We start from the raw sequence: 20,647 nt of genomic DNA, 5'->3' as shown, positions 1-20,647 counted from the left end.
AACAATTAGAATACTCGACTAGTCTATAGAGGAAATCTGATCCTTGGAGATTAAAGCCTACAGGATCATCATATGAAATGCAACCTCCACATAAACAGTGATACTGACAAACTCTAGGAAGAAACAAGGGAGGCCGAGGTTTAAGATCAGTGCAAACTGTGGTATCACTCACAGCATCTGCAAAAGTAAATGCACCAACCAAATGCTCAAACGTGATGAGAACAACATCTTACTGGTTCGTAGTGAATTCTTCATATTAGCTTCCCAATGGTCTCCAATGTAACCCCAGAATTGTAGGTTTAGCATGCCCCCCAAAAACAAATGAAAGTAGAAGAGAAACATTCTGCATACCACAGAAAGCTTATGAGATTACCTAACGTGTAAAGATGAGGCTGATAATATTAACATGAAGTATAGCTTCTCTTGAACTGCAGTCAGTTACATCACAATGCATTTTGATGATTAATCTTTTGCAATCCAAGAACAGGAGACAGCTTAAATTCCTAAGCTGCAAACGAAAATGGTGCTTGCGTTACACTTCTGTCAAAGCTATATAGGTTATAGCAGTTTCCCCAAAATGCAATCGAGTTCCTACTTCCCATTGTGATATGATGTTGCTAACACAATGATGTCATTCGTAAGAAAGACTGCTCTGGGCTAAACATCGATAACGCATCAGTTCTAGGACACATTATCTTGATAAAACAGTCTCATCAAAACTTCTGCCAAGTGCAAACATAATGTGCCTGATATAGTTGTTTGGGACAGGAAAGAAAAATTATGTGTAGTCATAGAAGTCAGCTGCCCTGCTGATGTGAGCATTTCTTCCAAAATAAGTGATTAACGAACTTGATGGTGAATATTTACAACACTACAATGTCCTTTCACTTTGGCAAATTAACACTTATCTACAATGCAGCGGATTGGAGGTACTGAAGAAGAAGAGGAAAACAAAACAATTAAAATAGATGGCCATATAAATTTGGAAAACTGGGGTAAAATAGTCTTCTGCAGTAGACTATTAGTTATGTGGAACTGCTTATCACATGGGAACAAACAAACGACTACATTCCACGTTAATTAAGAACAGATGATAAAACAAAAACAATGCTTAGGGACAGTAAAAAGAGAATAGTTGAGTGTAAAGTAAACACTCATAAACCAGAGTTAAAGCCTCTAGTAAAAAAATCCAGCACCAAAAGAAATGGTAGTTGAGTTGAACGAAAAGTAATTAACAAAGAATTTAATTGGAATCAATCAGAAGTTCACGGAGATATAAGGTGAAAATAAATGCTAAGAGGCTTCTCAGGAAGATACAGATTCATTAAAAAAAATAACTGAGGTGAAGAAAGACTTTAATCAGGAGGCATGGTAGCCAAAAATGGAAATAAATTCTGAAACAAGGATTGCGCTTATAAGCATTGCCCTTAATGTCCATCAAAAATATACACCATCAATGGGGATACACCATCATTTAAAAATGTCGGGATAAGAAAGCACCTGAAAGAGATTTGTTTCTCGGGTACTAATGAAATCAACTGACCTTCTAGCGGAAATATTGACCTTTACCTGCAAGGACTCAACGGTGATGTAAACAAACCAAGCTGGGTGGCGCTGGCAAAAATTAAAATTATAACCCAAAACACTACCGCTTACATGGATAAAAACCCCTGGTCAATTGCATACCGGAATCTAATGTATAAAATGTATACAATCTGAGTGAAGCTATACTTTTCTACCTAGGTACAAGGCCCGAAATCTTTAGGGAAGGGGCCCAGACGATTAGATCGACTCCACTACGCAACTGGTACTAAATTTATCGACCCTGAAAGGATAAAAGGCAAAGTCGACCACGGCGGAATTTGAACTCAGAACGTAAAGACAGACGAAATACCGCTAAGCATTTCGCCCGGTGTGCTAACGTTTCTGTCAGCTCGCCGCCCTGAGTGAAGCTATATCCCATCTCAAGATTACTGAGATATTAATATCATCACAACTGAACAAATTTTGAGGAAAGGTGTTTGTTGGAGTATGGAACACTCTTTATTAACAAAACTGTGAGATGAAAAGGATGGTAGCATCTTTTCGGTTTGCTCAAATCCCAGTTACCTGAGCGGCACATCCTTTCGCAACCAGAGTTGTACAACACTTCTGCAACAGATCATCGAATGTATTTCTGTATGCATATCAAGAGAAGATTATTTATGGTTATGTTGCCAGAAAGCCAGGAAGTAACAGTAAAATAGATAGCCAAAGTAGTCTATGTTGGACCAATAACTGGGATATTAGCTCCCACTTTGAAAGGCGCATTTTTTCAACACAGTTACAAGAAATAACAAAAATACTGGATGCACAAAAGTGATACGGATGCAGGTAAATACAGGATTAAGAATAAACCAGCAGATTCCCGATAATCCATTTCAGTATTGGTATTGGTTTATGTAATTTTTTTAACACTCGTAAAATACTGGTTATATCTTCTATGTAGTTATTTATCACCCCTTAATTGCTCTCCGCCTTTTTCTAAATACGTGTGCTCATTCAAACCTCAATTGCATCGAATACAGTTACTAAACTGCCTTGTTTTTACCAACATGATTAATGACGAAATGAATTAATATTTCGGTCAGGAAACCCATGGTAAATGTATTTCACAAGACACTTTGTGGCTTTTATTATAATATATATATATAATATACACACGTACATACATATATTTTATATCCTTAACACAGGTTTGATATATAACTTAACGAAATGGAAGTTAATCAATGTGTTCACACGACGTATTTGTGAGACTACCAAGCGCTCTCTATATTTCTCTATTAAGCACTCAGGCTCATACACAGAGGGGGCAGCACAAGGACAGACAGAACACCACAGTGGGGACAAAAACATGAAGCGAATGAAAAATGAATGATGTATAAAGATTAAATGATGGTGGAATTGCTGCACTGAACCCCGCTCTCAAGCAGTACCATTTAACAGTTAAATTATACAAATTAACATTTCTTTCTTACAGTTTTTTTTTTCTTTTAGCATCTTTTTTTCCTTTTTTCCTTTTTTTTGGGGAAAGTCTATTATTTCTCTTGTTTTCTTTTTTCTTGGGAAAGTCTATTTTTTCTCTCTTTCTTTTAAAATGTTTGCTTACTTTACTCATTTTAACAGTTCATAAAGGGCTTTAAATCTTTAAACTCCACGACCGGTGGCAATTCGTCGAATTCAATTTCTACCCCTAAAGAGTCTATACTATTTCCGAACAGTTCTTTCAATTTCTCATATCTATCCCTGTCAATAATTAATCACTTGGTTTCTTCTGAATATTTCTCCAGTGGTAACCTTACTCTTATAACTGATTTAAACTTCGTAATCTTCCGCTTGATTGCCGTACTTTTCGCATATGTGACCATATACCACTTGTTTTTTTTTTCTGTTTTTAAACTCCGTTTACTTCAGCGACAGACCTGGGCTGTCCGCGCGAGTCGTTCTACTTGGTTCCTCTCTTAGTCCACGAAAATAAGCTTCAGTGTCTAAGCTTTTCCTGAAACACTTCGCGCAATTTTCGAAGCTTCCTTTAATCCAGATTTTCCCTATTTTCTCCATGTATCTGTATTAATTATCGTGATATCACTGCCCGTGTCCAATTGTAACTTAATATTCACATGATTCATTTTTATGGACACAATTTTTTTTCTGAGCCTCGCTTAGAATTTTTTTTAATAATACGTTCTTTCTAGGATTTTTTTTTGTTTCACTCTATTTTCTGTTTCGCTATACAATGTGAGCTTTCATGTCCGATTTTGCCACAATCAAAACATTTACGATTTTTAAAAGAACAATTACTTTAAAATGTAAACCTCTGCACCCATAGAATGGATTTTGTCTTGACGTTCGTTTTTCTTTTTTATTATCCGTTTCAAGTCGACACACATGTATCTGGGAGCAATCTCCTTCTTCAATTTTTCCGCGTCATCTCTTAAATTTATAATCCTCTGGCATTCTTCAGCCACTGCCTGTAGAGTTAATTTTTGGTCCTGTTCTAATTTTGTTAGTATATGAGAACATATATCAGCATCTTTTCTTGCTGTTAAGCCTTGAACAACAATTAAACATTTGAACAAATCCGGAGTTAATTTAATTTGAACTTTTCACATTCTCTGCATAGGTGACGAAATCTTCATCATCTTTTTTAACTAAATTTAAACATTGCCAATGAGTATTGAAGAAGGAACTTCTTTCACTGAAAATTTTCGATAACAAATTGACTGTTTCATCGAAACAAAACTCACCTGGTTTCTTCGGTAGAATATTGTTGCAGTATTTTTCGCGATCGGCAGGGGATAACTTTCTTAAAAGCAGTTGCAACTTCTCGTCACTCCAGTTTTTACACTCTTCTTTGAAGATTTCTTCGTGTCTTCTAAAATATTCACTCGCATTTGTCATTTGTTTGTTAATTTTTAAAAATGCCTTTTGTCAACGGTCGAATATATTTTGTATTTCCAGAGAATTACAGGAAAATTTGATCAGATCCCACTCTGCAGGTAAAGTAATAATTTTTCTCCTTCTCTTTGTCATCCCCTCCCCTCAGCATATGGTAATTCCACTCTTTTGGAGGGCGGGGGTTTTATGTAGGACTCTATTATCTAACGGGTCCTTTCTTCATTCAAGACGTTAACATGTAATATGAGGACAATTTGTCTGCCATTTATATAATTCTATTAATCGCACAGAGATTCCATCGTTACCTTGTGTATTCATTATGTGTATACAGAAAGGTGTGAATATCCAGCATTTCTTTACATCCTGAAATAAAACCCCGCTAGAAGTCCCACTGGAAGTAACCTTGCTTTTCATTCTTCTGGAGTAGATAAAACAAGTACCAGCCAACTCTACTTTAACATCTTTACAGCTCTATCTTTCCCCTTTTCTCAATCCTTATAATTAATCGTATCCTCCTCAGTGTTTTCTGCCTACTTCTCCGTCATCTATTCTTACTTACCGCCTATCCTACCTCTACTTTTCTCCGCATATCTCACTCTTTCTTCTATCCTCTCCCAGTTATATGGGCCTCTTTAAACCCTTAACTTTTAAAATTATGATGCGATCATCGCTAGTGATGGTGCCGCAAAAATAGCATTAGGAGCATTCTGAAAATAGTTGGTGTTAGGAAGAGCATCAACCGTAGAAATCGGGCCAAAGTAGACACTGGTGCATGGATGAAGTCCTCTGACTTGACAGGCTCTAACAAACCATCCAATCCAAGACTGCATGGAAGTCAGACGTTAAATGAGGATAACTGCTTTATGTTAGAGACAATTATGCGGCTACATATACACGTGACAATGTATTTAACAAATAATAATAAGACGTCTTTTTAAAACATACTATCCTTTACTGTAGGTGTTGGTGAGTCTATAACACTTGAAAGAATCAGGATGCTGTTGGCCTTGAGGATTAATGTTCTTGCTAAAGGATACAGCGGTATTTCTCTCGAAAATCTCAAGAAATATGTCAACGCATTCAATAGTAAGTATACATTCATATTATTATCCTACTAAAGACAATGGCTCTCAACAACACTTGTGTTGAACTTTAAAGTCAATAACATTTTGCCCAACGCCGCTAAAGATTCTGCCCTGCATAACCAAGTAGTCCAGGAACAAGTACGTGCAAGATCTCCGGTTTCGCAATGAGGAGGGTGTTATTTTGGAATTTCCTTCCAGAGAAATGTATAAGCAAAGACCAGGGTTGTTGAATGTATGTTGACTCTACTGAGTTCATCTGCCCTTTGACAGGATTTCATTTTCGTCCTGCTGGGTGTCCAAACAAAAACTCTCCTCCTTACCAACAATACTTGGTTTGACCCTGCAACTAGTTGTACTGGATTACATGTTACCGGTAGACAGAAGAATGACCTAACACATACATACATACATACATACATACATACATACATACATACATACATACATACATACATACTTGGTGGCTGCCCCCTTGTTATCGAGTATGGCCATTGCACGAAGTTTAATCAATGTTGTTATCGTGTAATGCCTGTGCAAGATATTTTTTTTTAAATGAGGAAAGGCTGTGCGCTGAGTCACTCCCACTCTCTAAGCAACAGCAGCCATAATCCGAAAAGGAGAACAAGTCAACATCATCGGTAACCACTGAGCCGCAGGTTTTATGTTGGAGTTATCCCAGTTACCTGAGTTACCTTCTCCTAGAAGGATGCCCTAACAAAGGCTAGGAGTCCTTCACTCCCAATGGTTTAACTGCGCGATCGGGTATTCAGTCCGATTATTTCTATGTCCCCGCGCATGATACAGTCTTAAGACATTTATTGGATGGCCGTTGACTCTCAAGAGTTCCTCCGCCCTTTGATGGGTTTTGTTTTTCATCTCGCAGGGTGTCCAATAAACACCCTCCTCACCAAGCAAGCTTGGTGGGGTTTGCCTGTTTAGTCGCCGACGACCCGACCATGCAACAGGTTGTACTGGGTTACATGTTACCAGTAGCACTCGAAAGTGACCTGACATACATACATACATACATGCATACATGCATACATGCATACATGCATGCATGCATACATACATACATACATACATACATACATACATACATACATACATACATACATACATACATACATACATATTCTTGATTCATATTTGTAAATAAAATATCTAGAAGATAAATTTACTTTGAGGAAGTCTCAGGCTTTTAGAAGTAACATGATCCTCTTTGATTTCTAAGCTGAGCAGGTCTGCTTTGTTTATTGAGTCCAAATTTAGATAATCATAATGTTTGGCTTTTGCAGAAAGCTTTCTCTTGTATTGATTGCTCAAATACAAAAACGCCCTCGACAACACTATTAAAATCGTCTACTTGTGTACGGCATTATTGTTGAATAGCTTTTGAAAAATTCGAGTGTCTCAGAAAGAACAAACGGGAAAATACAGTATGGTGATGAACTAAATGACTTGTAATAAATATCCCATATATTATTGTATTCAAATCCTAGCAATGTTCACCGCTTTTCACTCATCCCCATGATTAACAACCTATTTCTTAAATTTGTGTCTCTATGACAAAGTTAGAAATTACAGTTTAGTCTGAGGAAATAGGTCAGTATTATCAGCGTTTGTTGGTTCTCTTTGCTTGAACTTTTGACATTGTTGCCTGAGGAGACATGGGTAGGGAGGGAATTTCCAGTTGCATTATTTACAAAGAAATATTGAGTGATGGTCAAGATTTACTGGAAAAGATAAGGTAGAGAAGCAGAAAACTCTGCTTAAACTCTAACCGGAGTCATGCATAGCTGGTTTCTTCAAAAGAGCAAGAATCATTGTAGGAGCAGTTGAAGAAACAGAAGTGGAAGAATACAATGCACCAGAGATTGTAATTTACATTTCTAGTTATTTAATCCATGTTTTTGTTTATTAGATTCCCTTTTGCCATGGGTTCCGGAAAAAGGAACTGTTGGGGCAAGTGGAGATTTGGCACCCTTATCTCACCTTGCATTAGGGATGATGGGTGAAGGTACCATGTGGAGTCCAAGGACTGGATGGGCCGACGCAAAAGATGTAAGTACTCACCGACTTTTGTTCTGTTAATTCTATTTTCAAATTTTGGAATTTTTATCAAATGGGTCGATTATTCGTGACTCGTACTAATGAGCTATGAAATTATTTTTCAGGTGTTAAAAACTTACAATCTGCAACCAATTAAACTTGGTCCTAAAGAGGTAAGGTCAAACTAACTTAATTTTATATATTATCTATTCATATAACAGACAATGTGTGCTTTTGAAATGCAATATCATATTACATCTTCACAAGCAGTTCAGTATGTGAAAGTTTATTCGACGTGTAGAAGCATTGATTTATGTTCTTACAAGGGGCAATAAGCGTTAAAGATATTTGACCTTATCTTTAAACCCTCTAGGATTTTTGTGGTTTATTGTTGTTGCTGAGGACCGCATTATCGAAGATGTTTATACATTCGATAGCAAGATATCTATCTATCTATCTATCTATATATCTATATATCTATCTATCTGTCTGTCTGTCTGTCTGTCTGTCTGTCTGTCTGTCTGTCTGTCTGTCTGTCTGTCTGTCTGTCTGTCTGTCTGTCTGTCTGTCTGTCTGTCTGTCTGTCTGTCTGTCTGTCTGTCTGTCTGTCTGTCTGTCTGTCTGTCTGTCTGTCTGTCTGTCTGTCTGTCTGTCCGTCCGTCCGTCCGTCCGTCCGTCCGTCCGTCCGTCCGTCCGTCCGTCCGTCCGTCCGTCCATCCATCCATCCATCTATCTATCTATCTATCCATCTATCTATCTATCTATCTATCTATCTATCTATCTATCTATCTATCTATCTATCTATCTCTATCTATCTGTGTGTATATGCACATGTATGTATGTATTATGTATGCATGTGTTAACCATCAAGTTCATTTATCTCTACGCTTTCAAAGACCACATACTGCCAAAGAAAGAACTTGAGGGGTTTGACCTTTTTCAACTTAGGCAGAATTATTATCGAAGAGTGGTGGCTTCCAAGCGTGCATAACGATATCTAAATTATAGTCAGCTATATTATTATTATCATATATTCCCAAAAATTTCAGGAGATTGACAAGTTGAGGTTTCGAGGCAGAGGGAGAACATTTGATAACACCGAATTGAGTAAACTTTGTTACACTAGCACCTAAATTGTTAAAGTAGACAAAACGTGCCTATTTTGAAAGCACATACCACCAGGAAACTACATAGCAAAAAAAAAAAAATCATTAATGTCGAGTCTTTAAAGTATTCGTAGGCGTAGGAGCGGCTGTGTGGTAAGTAGCTATAGGCGTAGGAGTGGCTGTGTGGTAGGTAGACTGCTTACCAACCACATGGTTCCGGCTTCAGTCCCACTGCGTGGCACCATGGGCAAGTGTCTTCTACTATAGCCTCGGGCCGACCAAAGCTTTGTGAGTGGATTTGGTAGACGGAAGCTGAAAGAAGCCCGTCGTATACATGTATATATATATATATATATATATATGTGTGTGTGTGTGTGTGTGTGTGTGTGTGTATATGTGTGTGTGTGTGTGTATGTTTGTGTGTCTGTGTTTGTCCCCCAACATCGCTTGACAACCGATGTTGGTGTGTTTACGTCCCCGTACCTTAGCGGTTCGGCAAAAGAGACTGATACAAAGAATAAGTCCTAGGGTCAATTTGTTCGACTAAAGGCGGTGCTCCAGCATGGCCACAGTCAAATGACTGAAACAAGTAAAAGAGTAAAAGAGTATTTAATCATTAGACACGGTCTAAATTGTTTTAGTGTTCCTTCTTCCATGAATTTTAAGCCATTCTTATATAAAATCTCGTCCAAGAGAACGCAAGCTTCGTTTATAACAGTATTGCTAATTGAGTTATCCTCTCTGTCAATGATATTTCTATTAATGACTGGACATTTGGAATCGATTGGTTTAAGTTAAACCGTTTCTGCATGTCTATGTATTTATGTATGTGAATAGGAACAAAGATTTATGATCTTGTGGTAAATTTATTTCAGGGACTTGCATTGATCAATGGTGCTCAGTTCATCACTGCCCTTGGATCTGAAGGTAAGACATCAAATCATTTGATAGCATTAAAAATATAAAAGAAAACACTGGAAACTACAATAAAATATTTTTGGGACAAAAATATTTTTTGAGAGTTCTAATGGTTCTGGGAGTTGAGAGAGTAGTCCCATTGGTTTTTATGTTTCTAATTATTCAGAAAAACATGCATTTATGTGAAAATCTACACACACACACACTCTTTTTCTCTCTCTCTCTCTATCTCTCTCTCTCACACACACTCACTCACTCTACATATATACTCAAATTCTCTCACTCTTTCTTACACACACACAAACGCACGCGCGCGCGCACACATGCATATACGCACAAGCACACAACACAAACACACAACACTAACACACAACACAAACACACACATTAAAATTTTACAATTTCTCGATGAAAAACGAAAGGAGTCCTCAATAAATGGTGTACATTATGTAACGAGGCCTACGATCAAAAGCTCACAACTTTAATAACCAGGTTCTCTACCTAACTGATGCGTTCTGGTTATTAACCAATCAACTTGCTGGAATATAGCCCCATATTAGAGAATGTTCTTTTTAGTTCCACTAGTTCCTGCATTTTTGTGGTTTTATAAGCACAATGCATGTCAGCAAATTGGAGGGAGTGGCACTTTAGAAGCACAAGCAAAGTGCCCTTTACATCAATGAATTTTCCTTGGTTGAAGCTCAGCCCTGAGCTAAAAGGATTCTTCAATCAGAATGGTCGAAACAATTTTCCTGCTTTTCATGCAAAGCTAATCCCTTCTGCTAATAATGATATTCCTTTCTACTATGATATTCCTTTCAACAAATATATAATTTATACGCAAGAAAAAGGAATAAACTGTGTGTGATTATTTGTTTGTCTCTGTGAGCGCGTGTGTGTACGTGCGCGTGCTTGTGTGTGCATGTTTGTACATGTGTGCGTATGCGTGTGATACATAAAATGCATGCCATTCCATGATTTAAAATTTTATATTAAATTTCATGAAGTCACCATAAATTACAAAACCTGTATGTTTGTTGGAGAACTTGTTTGCAGACCTGGAACCCCCCCCCAACTCCTCTTATTTCGTCTAACCTCTAAAAATAAAATGAACTTTTACTGCGCTGATTCATGCAAAACGCAGTGCCTTACCCTTACAGTATAACATTGGCGCCCATTCTTGATGTCCTGTGTCAATGCCATAATGATTAGGATAAACAAGCTATCAGTTGAGTTATGAATTTTGGTAGATTTTCAGTTAGACACCCATTTGATCCTAACCGAACTTTAAGTACTGTCATACTTGGCTTTGACAGCTTTCACATACATGTTACAAGTGCTTGGCAATAGAATAAGTCTATAAAAACAAGTGTTTTAGTTTTATATAATTAAATCATTATTACCTCCGTCTTAGTGAAGGCAGTGGTATTGTTTTCAGTCGTGTTTGTTTGTCCGTGGACAAGATATCTCAAGAACCACTGGGTGAATTCGGATGAAACTTTCAGAGCTGTTTGGCCTTATGACTGGCATGGTCTCATTAGATTTTGGGATCGATCCAGTATCAGACAAGGATTCTGGATTGTTTTTCCGTTTTTTCTATATGTCGAATTTCACAGTTCTCTTGTACACGCACGTACATACACACACACGCAAACATACCTCTCTTTTACACACACATACACATCAAACGCCGTTTATCGGCTTTTTCACTCCTTCCTTCGTTATTCATCTATCGCCCCTTCCTTTCTCATTCATACGACGCTCTCTTTGCCATTTCGTTTGGTCTTTCTCATTGTCATTACTTTCTCTCACCCCCTCTCAGTCATGACTATTATTCTCACTACTTCTCCTTCACTGTATTAATATTTCATCTCCTCTCTCTTCACCTCTTACTCAATATATATATTTCGATTATTTTTCCGTTTGAGAGTGGTCGGGTTCATTTTTAGTATTCTCGTTTGTGAAAGCAAGCAGTCGAGTTTATTTCAGATATTCTCATTTTAAAAATCATCTCTCGCTAATCGTTGAGAGGATGTTGGTGTTGCCTTGGCAGACGTTTGCGCTCTCTGAGTGCTCTTGTTATAATTTGAGATGACTAAAACACTTCATTATCATCTTCATTTTAATGTCTACTTTTCTTGCTTGAATGGCTTGAATGGAATTCATTGTAGCAAGGATTTCTGACTGGATGCCCTTCCTTGATACCAACCTTAACTTCTTTCCCAGCAAGTAATATTTCCCCATAGCTGGACATGTTTACATGGAAGAATAGAAATGTGGATATTTATAACAATTTATATGTTTATATGTACTGTGATATGTGTACATCTATGTCTCTCTCTCTCTCTCTCTCTCTCTCTCTCTCTCCTCTCTCTCTCTCTCTCCCTCTCTCTCTCTCATCATCGTCCGTTTTCCATGCTAGCATGGGTTGGACGGTTCGACCGAGGTCTGGGAAACCAGGAGGCTGCACCACGCTCCAGTCAGGTCAGGCAGTGTTTCTACAGCTGGATGCCCTTCCTAACGCCAACCACTCCGTGAATGTAGTGGGTGCATTTTACGTGCCACCGGCACAGGTGTCAGGGGAGGCTGGCAACGGCCACGATCAGTTGGTGCTTTTTACGTGCCACCCCTATATATATATATATATGCGTGCGCGCGTGTGTGTGTGTGTGTGTGTGTGTGTGTGTGTGTGTGTGTAGCAATCGAGTGTATGTACGAATAGGAAGGAGCTTAGGTTGATGACCGTTTCGTGTTTGATGTTGGTAGTTGGTGAACTCCTTGACATGTCCCCTATAACTGAGTATAAATTTTCTCAGGTTTTGATGACTTTATCTACTAATCCCGGCGCCACTACATTTATCAATTTCTTAGATTATTCTGTGTCATTGTTAAGCCATAAATTAATCTAGATATGTAAATTTAGATTGTATATTTATACAATCTCTGTTTTTTATTTGCCTCTTTAAGCAACACCTAATTTTCCTGTATATTCAATTGTAAAACTTAAGTGCATCACTAGCCTTGATAATGTTTGCAATGTCCAGATTGATGCTTAAAATTTTACCTGGTAGATTTCTTGACTTAGTTTTACATATGATGTATCTTAGTTGATTTTTGCTTTTTTTTTTATCTGTATATCATTGTGTGTGTGTGTGTGTGTGTTTGTGTATACATTATTTGTGTGTATTAAGATTATAACTTTCTTATAGTTGGATATGGAATCATAATATTTTATAACATACACAATTACATGTATGCATTGGTATGTACACACGTACGTATTTTTGTATATAATGAATCCTATTTTCTTTCCAGCTTTGGAAAGAGCTGAAGCAATAACCCGCCAAGCTGACATTGTAGCTGCTGTTAGTTTTGAAGCTTTGAAAGGAACAACAAAAGCATATGATGAAGGTAAAAATATAAATACATCTGGACTGTGAGTTGATTTGAAATGTTTGATTTCTGTATGTGAAGATCCATTGATGGTTAATCGTTTGATACTATTGTTGTTTTGCTCCAGATCAGTTCTGGTTGAGCAGTATAAAGAATTTGAACCAGATAGTAAGGTGTGATTTGAGGAAATTTGGCTGCTTTTTCTAGCAAGTTGCATATGTTGGTGTATCAGAGAATTTTATTGTTCCAAGATTATCTTTCATTAAAAGTAGGGCAAGTCTCTATTCAATGTATACACAAGAGGCAGAGGCAGTGAATAAACGGTAAACATTAATGAACAGCAAATAAAAATAAAGAGTCTTTATAGAATTCTAAAGGTATTAGCAATCCTCATTACCAAGAGGGACTTTGCACTGGAAGTATCAAGGAAGACATTACTGTACAAACTGACGCTGGAAATACAGAATATTCATGATAAAAGGAATGGTGATGATGGCAAAGAAGAATACAGTGGAGCCAGAATTAATGATATTGAGCTAACATCTTGCATAAACACCAAAATCTCAAATCTGTAGAAGGTCATGTCAGTCATTCTTTTCCCAAGGGCACTAATGATATAAATGAGATTGGCTTCAACTAAAGCTTAAAACCTCCTGTGTGATGATAATAATTATTATGTTTAGAACAAACAATTTCCGATTTTTCTCTTTGCAGATATTCATAAAGCTCGACCACATCTGGGTCAAATAAAAGTTGCTTCAAGACTTCGTTCCATTCTACATTCTGATCTATACCCATCACAGATTACAGGTTAGTAGCAATGTGGGAATATCTATTTTATTCAGTTTCTTTTATTTATTTAGCTGGTTTGGTCATTAACCATTAACTATTGTGAACAAAAGTATAAGCATGACTGTGTCTTTAAAAATTTCTATTTGTCACTGCTTGGCTTAGCACTAGGGCAGGTGTCATCATCTAGAACCTCAGATTGACCAATGCTTCAAGAGTGAATTTGGTAGATGGAAACTGTGTGTGCGTGCGTGAGAACATAAAAATGTGGTCGTCAAAACATTGATGATAATGATGTGTGTATGTGTGTGTATCTAACTGGTGTTAGCTTCTTTACATCCCTGTGACATACCCCATTCTTATGATGATGCATGCTATCCTAAGATTTAAGACTAAAACATGTCTCCTTTTTGTAGGATACTTGTTTAAGGAAATTTAATGGTAACTTGGATCAGGTTAAGCCACCACATGTAGGCAGCTTGAATGGATGATGAGAGTGACAAATATTATAATAAATTATAATAAAGACGACATTTCTTTTGCAAAATAAAATAGTGTAAATTTAGCTGGAACTAAACAATAACAACAATATACTGTAAACCTTGATCAAGCAGACTTATAGCCAAAGACATTCCAACTGTATCCAGTCTGTCTTTTATTCAGACATGAAAATTTCAGGACCACTTTATTTACTCTGTTTTTACCTCCTTAAGAGATGGTAGGATGTAATGTGGGTGAGATATAGCTACTCTTTGTAGCATATTTAGTAACTGCATAGAAACTTCCCTGTTGGTTTGGAGTCTATTATGTAACATAACAGACTTCATAATACAAACATAATTTACATTTATATTATGTTTATAATTAAGGCAAAAGTAGGAAACAGCAATAGCATAGGAAACATTTTACTCTCTTTACTCTTTTACTTGTTTCAGTCATTTGACTGCGGCCATGCTGGAGCACTGCCATTAGTCGAGCAAATTGACCCCGGGACTTATTCTTTGTAAGCCCAGTACTTATTCTATCAGTCTCTTTTGCCAAACCGCTAAGTGACGGGACGTAAACACACCAGCATCGGTTGTCAAGCAATGCTAGGGGGACAAACACAGACACACACACATACACACATATATATATATATATACATATATATATATATACATATATACAACAGGCTTCTTTCAGTTTCTGTCTACCAAATCCACTCACAAGGTATTGGTCGACCCGGGGCTATAGCAGAAGACACTTGCCCAAGATGCCACGCAGTGGGACTGAACCCAGAACCATGTGGTTGGTTAGCAAGCTACTTACCACACAGCCACTCCTGCGCCTACTATTATTATTTCAGATATATAATTTTATTTTGATTTATTGTACAGTTATCTGTTGTCACTGTGTGTTCAGCTTTCAACCATCATAGATAGGCTCCCTTTTATGGATCTATGTTCAAATGTACCTCAACATTCTCATCTTTCTTATAGGCACATAACAAACACTGCATTCAACAATTGACCCTTCTCTTCAGAACCAGAAAACATTTCAGGCCTCAGCACTTATTGAAACTTGACAAAATTCTTGCTGAGGTCTTCAATGAAGTGTTGCATCCACATCTAGGATGGTGCTTCTTCTACATACATAGCCATCTAGAATGTGAGCAGGAAAGTAGTTCTTGGCTCACAGACACTTCAGCTTCTGATCTACAAGGGTACTGTCTCTTCTTTCTCTCTCTCTCTCTCTCTCTCTCTCTCTCTCTCTCTCTCTCAGCCATTCAAAGCTGGCTGGGTTCATGTCACCTCTACTTCCAACATACTCATTTACTTGCCTCTCATTTCCCTTGTAAAGAAATCTCTAAGCCAAATGGTTACCACTACATTCAGTTCTTCACAGAATACCAGCACTCTGGAAACTCCTTCCATGCTTGTGTCTTTCCTACAGTTAGTAATTTTGCAATAGGCCAAGAGGAACAATAACAAAATCAATGTCTCCATTCTCTGAGACCCTATGAAGACTGGATGTTATCATTTACATCAGCAATTAAAACAAAAAACACATATCCAATGTATCTTTCCTTTTAGAAGGGTGAGATTTGAAGGACATTTGGCTTCTATTATTACGGTTGAGCAACCACATCTTTGTCTCATTATAAAGGTTAATTTAATTCTAGGGCAATGCTGATTAACAATATATAATATAGATCAACAAATAAATATCTCATGATAAAATACTGTACAATACAATACATAAATGACTCTTACAAGCAAAGCCAGCTTACTACTTATATATCTATAGTATTTATATTATGTCAGAGGATTAATTTGTTGTATGGCCTTCTTCAATTTTAGAAAGTGAATTTGCCAATAACAAGGTTCAAGATGCTTACACTCTACGCTGTATTCCACAAGTAAGTAGATCCTGTTATGATGATGTTGCAAATGAATAAGTGTATATCACACATGTTATGAGTGTACATTAATAGTTTTAGGGAAAGACTTATAAATATCCTCTTGCCAGTTCAATAAAATATGATTGGAAAAACAACATATTTTAAACAGTGGTCTAACTGATATTAACTGAAGACCCGGAAAATAATTTGCATGAAAGAGATAATATAGTTGAGTTAAGAAAATGGCTGGATGAAATATTGAATGGTATGTGTAGAAGAGGTGTAGGAAGAGGAATGAATGGTGTGTAAAAATGCTGATGGTCAAAGGCAGCTTGTGTAAAAGTTTAGATCAAAGCAGATCAGGAAAGGGGTGATGAGCTCAGTTCAGTAATTTATAGAAGGTATTGAGATGATATGATAGTTAATTAAAACAAACAGATGGCTTCAACCTGTTTAATTTATCTAGTCTAGTCTTGAGGTGGTCTGCACTTGGACAGATCCTGTACATGTAAACCTACTCCAGCACTCACTATATGAACTGTGAGAGCCCATATTATCACCTGTTGACTGTTGGAACTTCAGTTTCCATGACTAGACTTGGGATGGATACTGGAGTGGTTCCCCATTACTTTCTTCATGCCAGTAGGATTTGAACTCAGAATGTAGAGAGCCAGAAAATATACCATAAGACATTTCTGCCAGTGTGCCAATGATTCTACCATTCTCCCACCTACAGAGCAATGTGAAATGAAGTGTTTTGTTCCAAAACATAACACACTACCCAGCCTGAGAATCAAACCCATGATCTCGCAGTCATAGGTGCAACACCTGAACCACTAAGCCATATTCATTCACATGTTTAATGTATGCAAGCACAGCATAGAAATAATAACTTTTTTTTAAATGATTTCAACATCTCAGTAAGTTTAGTAATATTGGGAATGAAGATAATGTTGATGTTGATGATGACTGTGATGAAGACGATCTTGTTGATATGGTTACTGTTGCTGCTGTACTTGCTTCTGGTATGATGATACAGTAATAATGATTATAATCTCTCTGATTTTCAAGCAACTAACAAACACTTCCTTAAATCTTACAGGTTCACGGAGTAGTTAATGATACCAATGCTTTTGTTCGAACTGTCCTTGCTACAGAGCTCAACAGTGCAGGAGACAACCCTGTATCCTTTGTTTATATTTTACAGAAATTTAAAACAAATCATTTTAATTACATTAATACACATTTTAATAAAAATAAAATGGATATTGTAGTTGCGATACCTGTGCTGAGACCTCTGAGATGTACTGTGACTGCGAAGACTTGACAAATGAAGTGAGTTCATGGCTCGCAGGATGGCCTGCTGTGCTAACCTTGGATCGTGGAGTGACCCGCTGTGTTTGAGGAAACCCACTGAGTCAAGTACGTCAACATCAAAATAAAAATCAAATGGAAATTGTAGTTATGATACTCATGCCGGTGGCACATAAAATGCACCATCTCAACGTGGCTGATGCCAGCGCCGCCTAATTGGTGTCCGTGTTGGTAACACGTAAAAAGCACCAATGGATCGTGGCCGTTTGCCAGCCTCCTCTGGCCCCTGTGCCGGTGGCAGATAAAAAGCACCCACTACACTCATGAAGTGGTTGGCGTTAGGAAGGGCATCCAGCTGTAGAAACAGTGCCAGATCAGACTGGAGCCTGGCACAGCCTCCTGGCTTCCAACCCATGCTAGCATGGAAAACGGACGTTAAACGATGATGATGATGATGAGACACAAGCTCACATTTATGTCTGCTCTGTCAGAATCATCTACTAGGCTCTGTATATCCTCTCACTATGAAAGACAAGGGTGTAATCACCAGCAAAAACATTCACAAGTTATGTGCATAGTCTTGGTTTTAGAGTGGAGGTGTGACACCTCAACTATGTACTTTTAACAGATGATAAAAGTTTAACTATATTGCTGAACACTTCTTAAAATCTCGTCTCTCACACATTTCTTCTTTCTGTCTTATTTTACTCTCATAAGGTTTAACTATATCTTTGTCCTACCTAGAAATATTTTTCTTTCTTAAAATCCTATATCTTTATCTAAGCTTCTAATTTTTTTTTTCTTAACTGTTGTTCTCTCCTAAAATCCTATTCTGTTCCCTTTTCGTCTTGTTCTTGTATGAATTAATTGTCTCTGTACATTACAAAGCATTTGAAATACTACTTAGCCATTCAGCTCACTAATGGTCAATCATGTTACTAAATACATCAGTGAAAGATAAGGTTTGAAGCATGAATATGTAATACTGTATACACTATACTACATATGCATATACATCTCTGTATATATTCAACACAAATGTGTTACATTGCATATATCATCCTATAAAGTTTTGTACGGAAGACTGTAAAAATGACCATTGTGATGATGATGATAAGGCTAATAACCTTGGTAACAATGACACTGATGATGATGATGATGATGATGATGACGATGATGATGATGACGATGATGATGACGATGACGATGACGACGATGATGATGACGACAATGATGATAACGATGATGATGATGACGATGATGATAACAATGATGATGATAATGATGATGATAACGATGATGACGGTGACAATGATGATGAAGACATTGATAATGATGAAAATGATGGTAATGTGAGATGATGATGATAATAATAATGATGATGATGATGATAATGAAAATAGTTTGTGAAATCCCAAATCCATATTTCACATATCCACAAAATAAAAATGTCAATGAGCTGTAACAATTTATTTTTGTGAATTCATAAATGCTTTTATTTTGAAAAATCCAGTTCCTTGACAGTCTCCAAGATGGTGTTTGCTGAACGTGGTGAAATACTAAGTGGAGGAAATTTCCATGGAGAATACCCAGCTAAGGTATACCATAATGTTTGTGAATTTGTTTTGCAAGATTCCTGATATGAATTTGTGTGTTGAAACAGATATTGTTAAATTTTGGGATGGTCATTTTTTTTTTTAGTCCATTCTATGAAATAATCAGAACAGGAGCATACACTCAGATGGAAGAGTCGCTGAAGAGGTCACAGATGTGTGAAAAAAAAAAAACCATTCCGAAATATACCAGTAGACTATAACCTTTTTTAAGAATAAATTTTAAAGCAGTTATTCATTAATTTTTTAGTGGTTGTCACTATCATTGTCTAGCTACAGTGTTGGCTCTGATTTTATGACCAAACATGTTCCAGGCATCATTACTATGTATTTTCTTTTTCAGGAGCTTTACATATCTAAGACTATGACAACAAGGTGTAATTTAATGAAGCTTAGGTCGCTACATATTTCCAGTAGGTTAAATGATTCATGTAGGACATTTACATTTATCTTTCAAGTTTCTACATCCTTATCAGTTGACCTCGTCTTCCGATGTCTTTCAGTCTCCTATTTATACACTCCTATTTGTCAGTATCTATATTTATGGTATCACACTGGATATCATATGTGTAGGTGTGGTTGTGTGATAAGAAGCTTGCTTTCCTACCACATAGTCTTGGGTTCAGTCCTATTGTGTGGCACCTTGGGTAAGTGTCTTCTACTATAACCCCAGGTTGAACAAAGCCTTGTGAGTAGATCTGGTAGACAGAAACTGAAATAAACTCATTGTATATATATACATATGTGTCTATGTGTGTGTGAGTGTGTGTGTTTGGGTTGACGCTTTTGAGTTTTAGGACTTTGTCTGTGTTGGGCTAGAGGCAATTCAGTTCTGGCTGGACCAACATCCGGAAGAAATACTGGAAAGGATCAGCAAAGAATTCATAATTGAATGTGTGTGCGTGTGTGTGTGTGTATATATATATATATAGATATACAATTGAATAATTTGGAGTCAGCAAGAAGTAGTACAGTTGGACATATATTTGTAATCACTACAATTGTTTCCCCGCAAAGTAGTTCTTCAGGCTTGCAGGTTTTGTAACCATTTTCCTGCATTACAAGATTTAGTTGTGTTTCCTCAGGTGATATATAAATACTGTCTCCATAAACTCAAATTCTTGGCTTCAAGTGCATCCCCTCTGCCTGTTGTGGCCTGCAAGGTAGTAGCAGCTAATGAGTGTACATAACCAAATACCTGCAAGTCTGGAGAACTACATTATGTGGAAACAATATAGTGATAACAAATAAATGTCCAACTGTATTCCTTGTTGGCTCCAATTTATTCAGTTATCTGTTCAGACACTACAGAAGCCCCAATACAAATCTAGCAGTACATATAATACTACTTCTAGATAGCACTGGATGAAATCTGAGGGTGGACAAGCTTTATTCTGTACTCTACAATGTTCTTAACAGAATATAACATAACTATATATACACATACACACATACATATATGATATCACTAAAGTGACAGAGGGTACTATGTAGTACCAGTACTGCTAGAAATAAGAGTCAAAATCACGCAATAGCCACAAAAGCACTATCTTA

General features: G+C 37.1%; 1 protein-coding gene across 1 annotated transcript in view; it reads left to right on the top strand.

Moving 5' to 3' along the window:
* Positions 1-20,647, top strand: part of LOC115210530 (histidine ammonia-lyase-like) — a 57,920-nt gene that overhangs the window by 23,560 nt on the left and 13,713 nt on the right. Inside the window, exons 7-16 of the mRNA XM_029779136.2 lie at positions 4,504-4,541; positions 5,401-5,526; positions 7,450-7,589; positions 7,703-7,750; positions 9,559-9,610; positions 12,917-13,012; positions 13,709-13,804; positions 16,126-16,184; positions 17,269-17,349; positions 19,013-19,078. Coding sequence (XP_029634996.1) covers positions 4,504-4,541; positions 5,401-5,526; positions 7,450-7,589; positions 7,703-7,750; positions 9,559-9,610; positions 12,917-13,012; positions 13,709-13,804; positions 16,126-16,184; positions 17,269-17,349; positions 19,013-19,078 — 802 coding nt within the window. The remainder of the gene's footprint in view (positions 1-4,503; positions 4,542-5,400; positions 5,527-7,449; positions 7,590-7,702; positions 7,751-9,558; positions 9,611-12,916; positions 13,013-13,708; positions 13,805-16,125; positions 16,185-17,268; positions 17,350-19,012; positions 19,079-20,647) is intronic.

Source organism: Octopus sinensis, linkage group LG1, assembly GCF_006345805.1.
Source record: "Octopus sinensis linkage group LG1, ASM634580v1, whole genome shotgun sequence".
Taxonomy (NCBI): domain Eukaryota; kingdom Metazoa; phylum Mollusca; class Cephalopoda; order Octopoda; family Octopodidae; genus Octopus; species Octopus sinensis.
The sequence above is the reverse complement of the archived record's forward strand: the minus strand, read 5'-3'. Positions and strand labels throughout refer to the sequence as shown.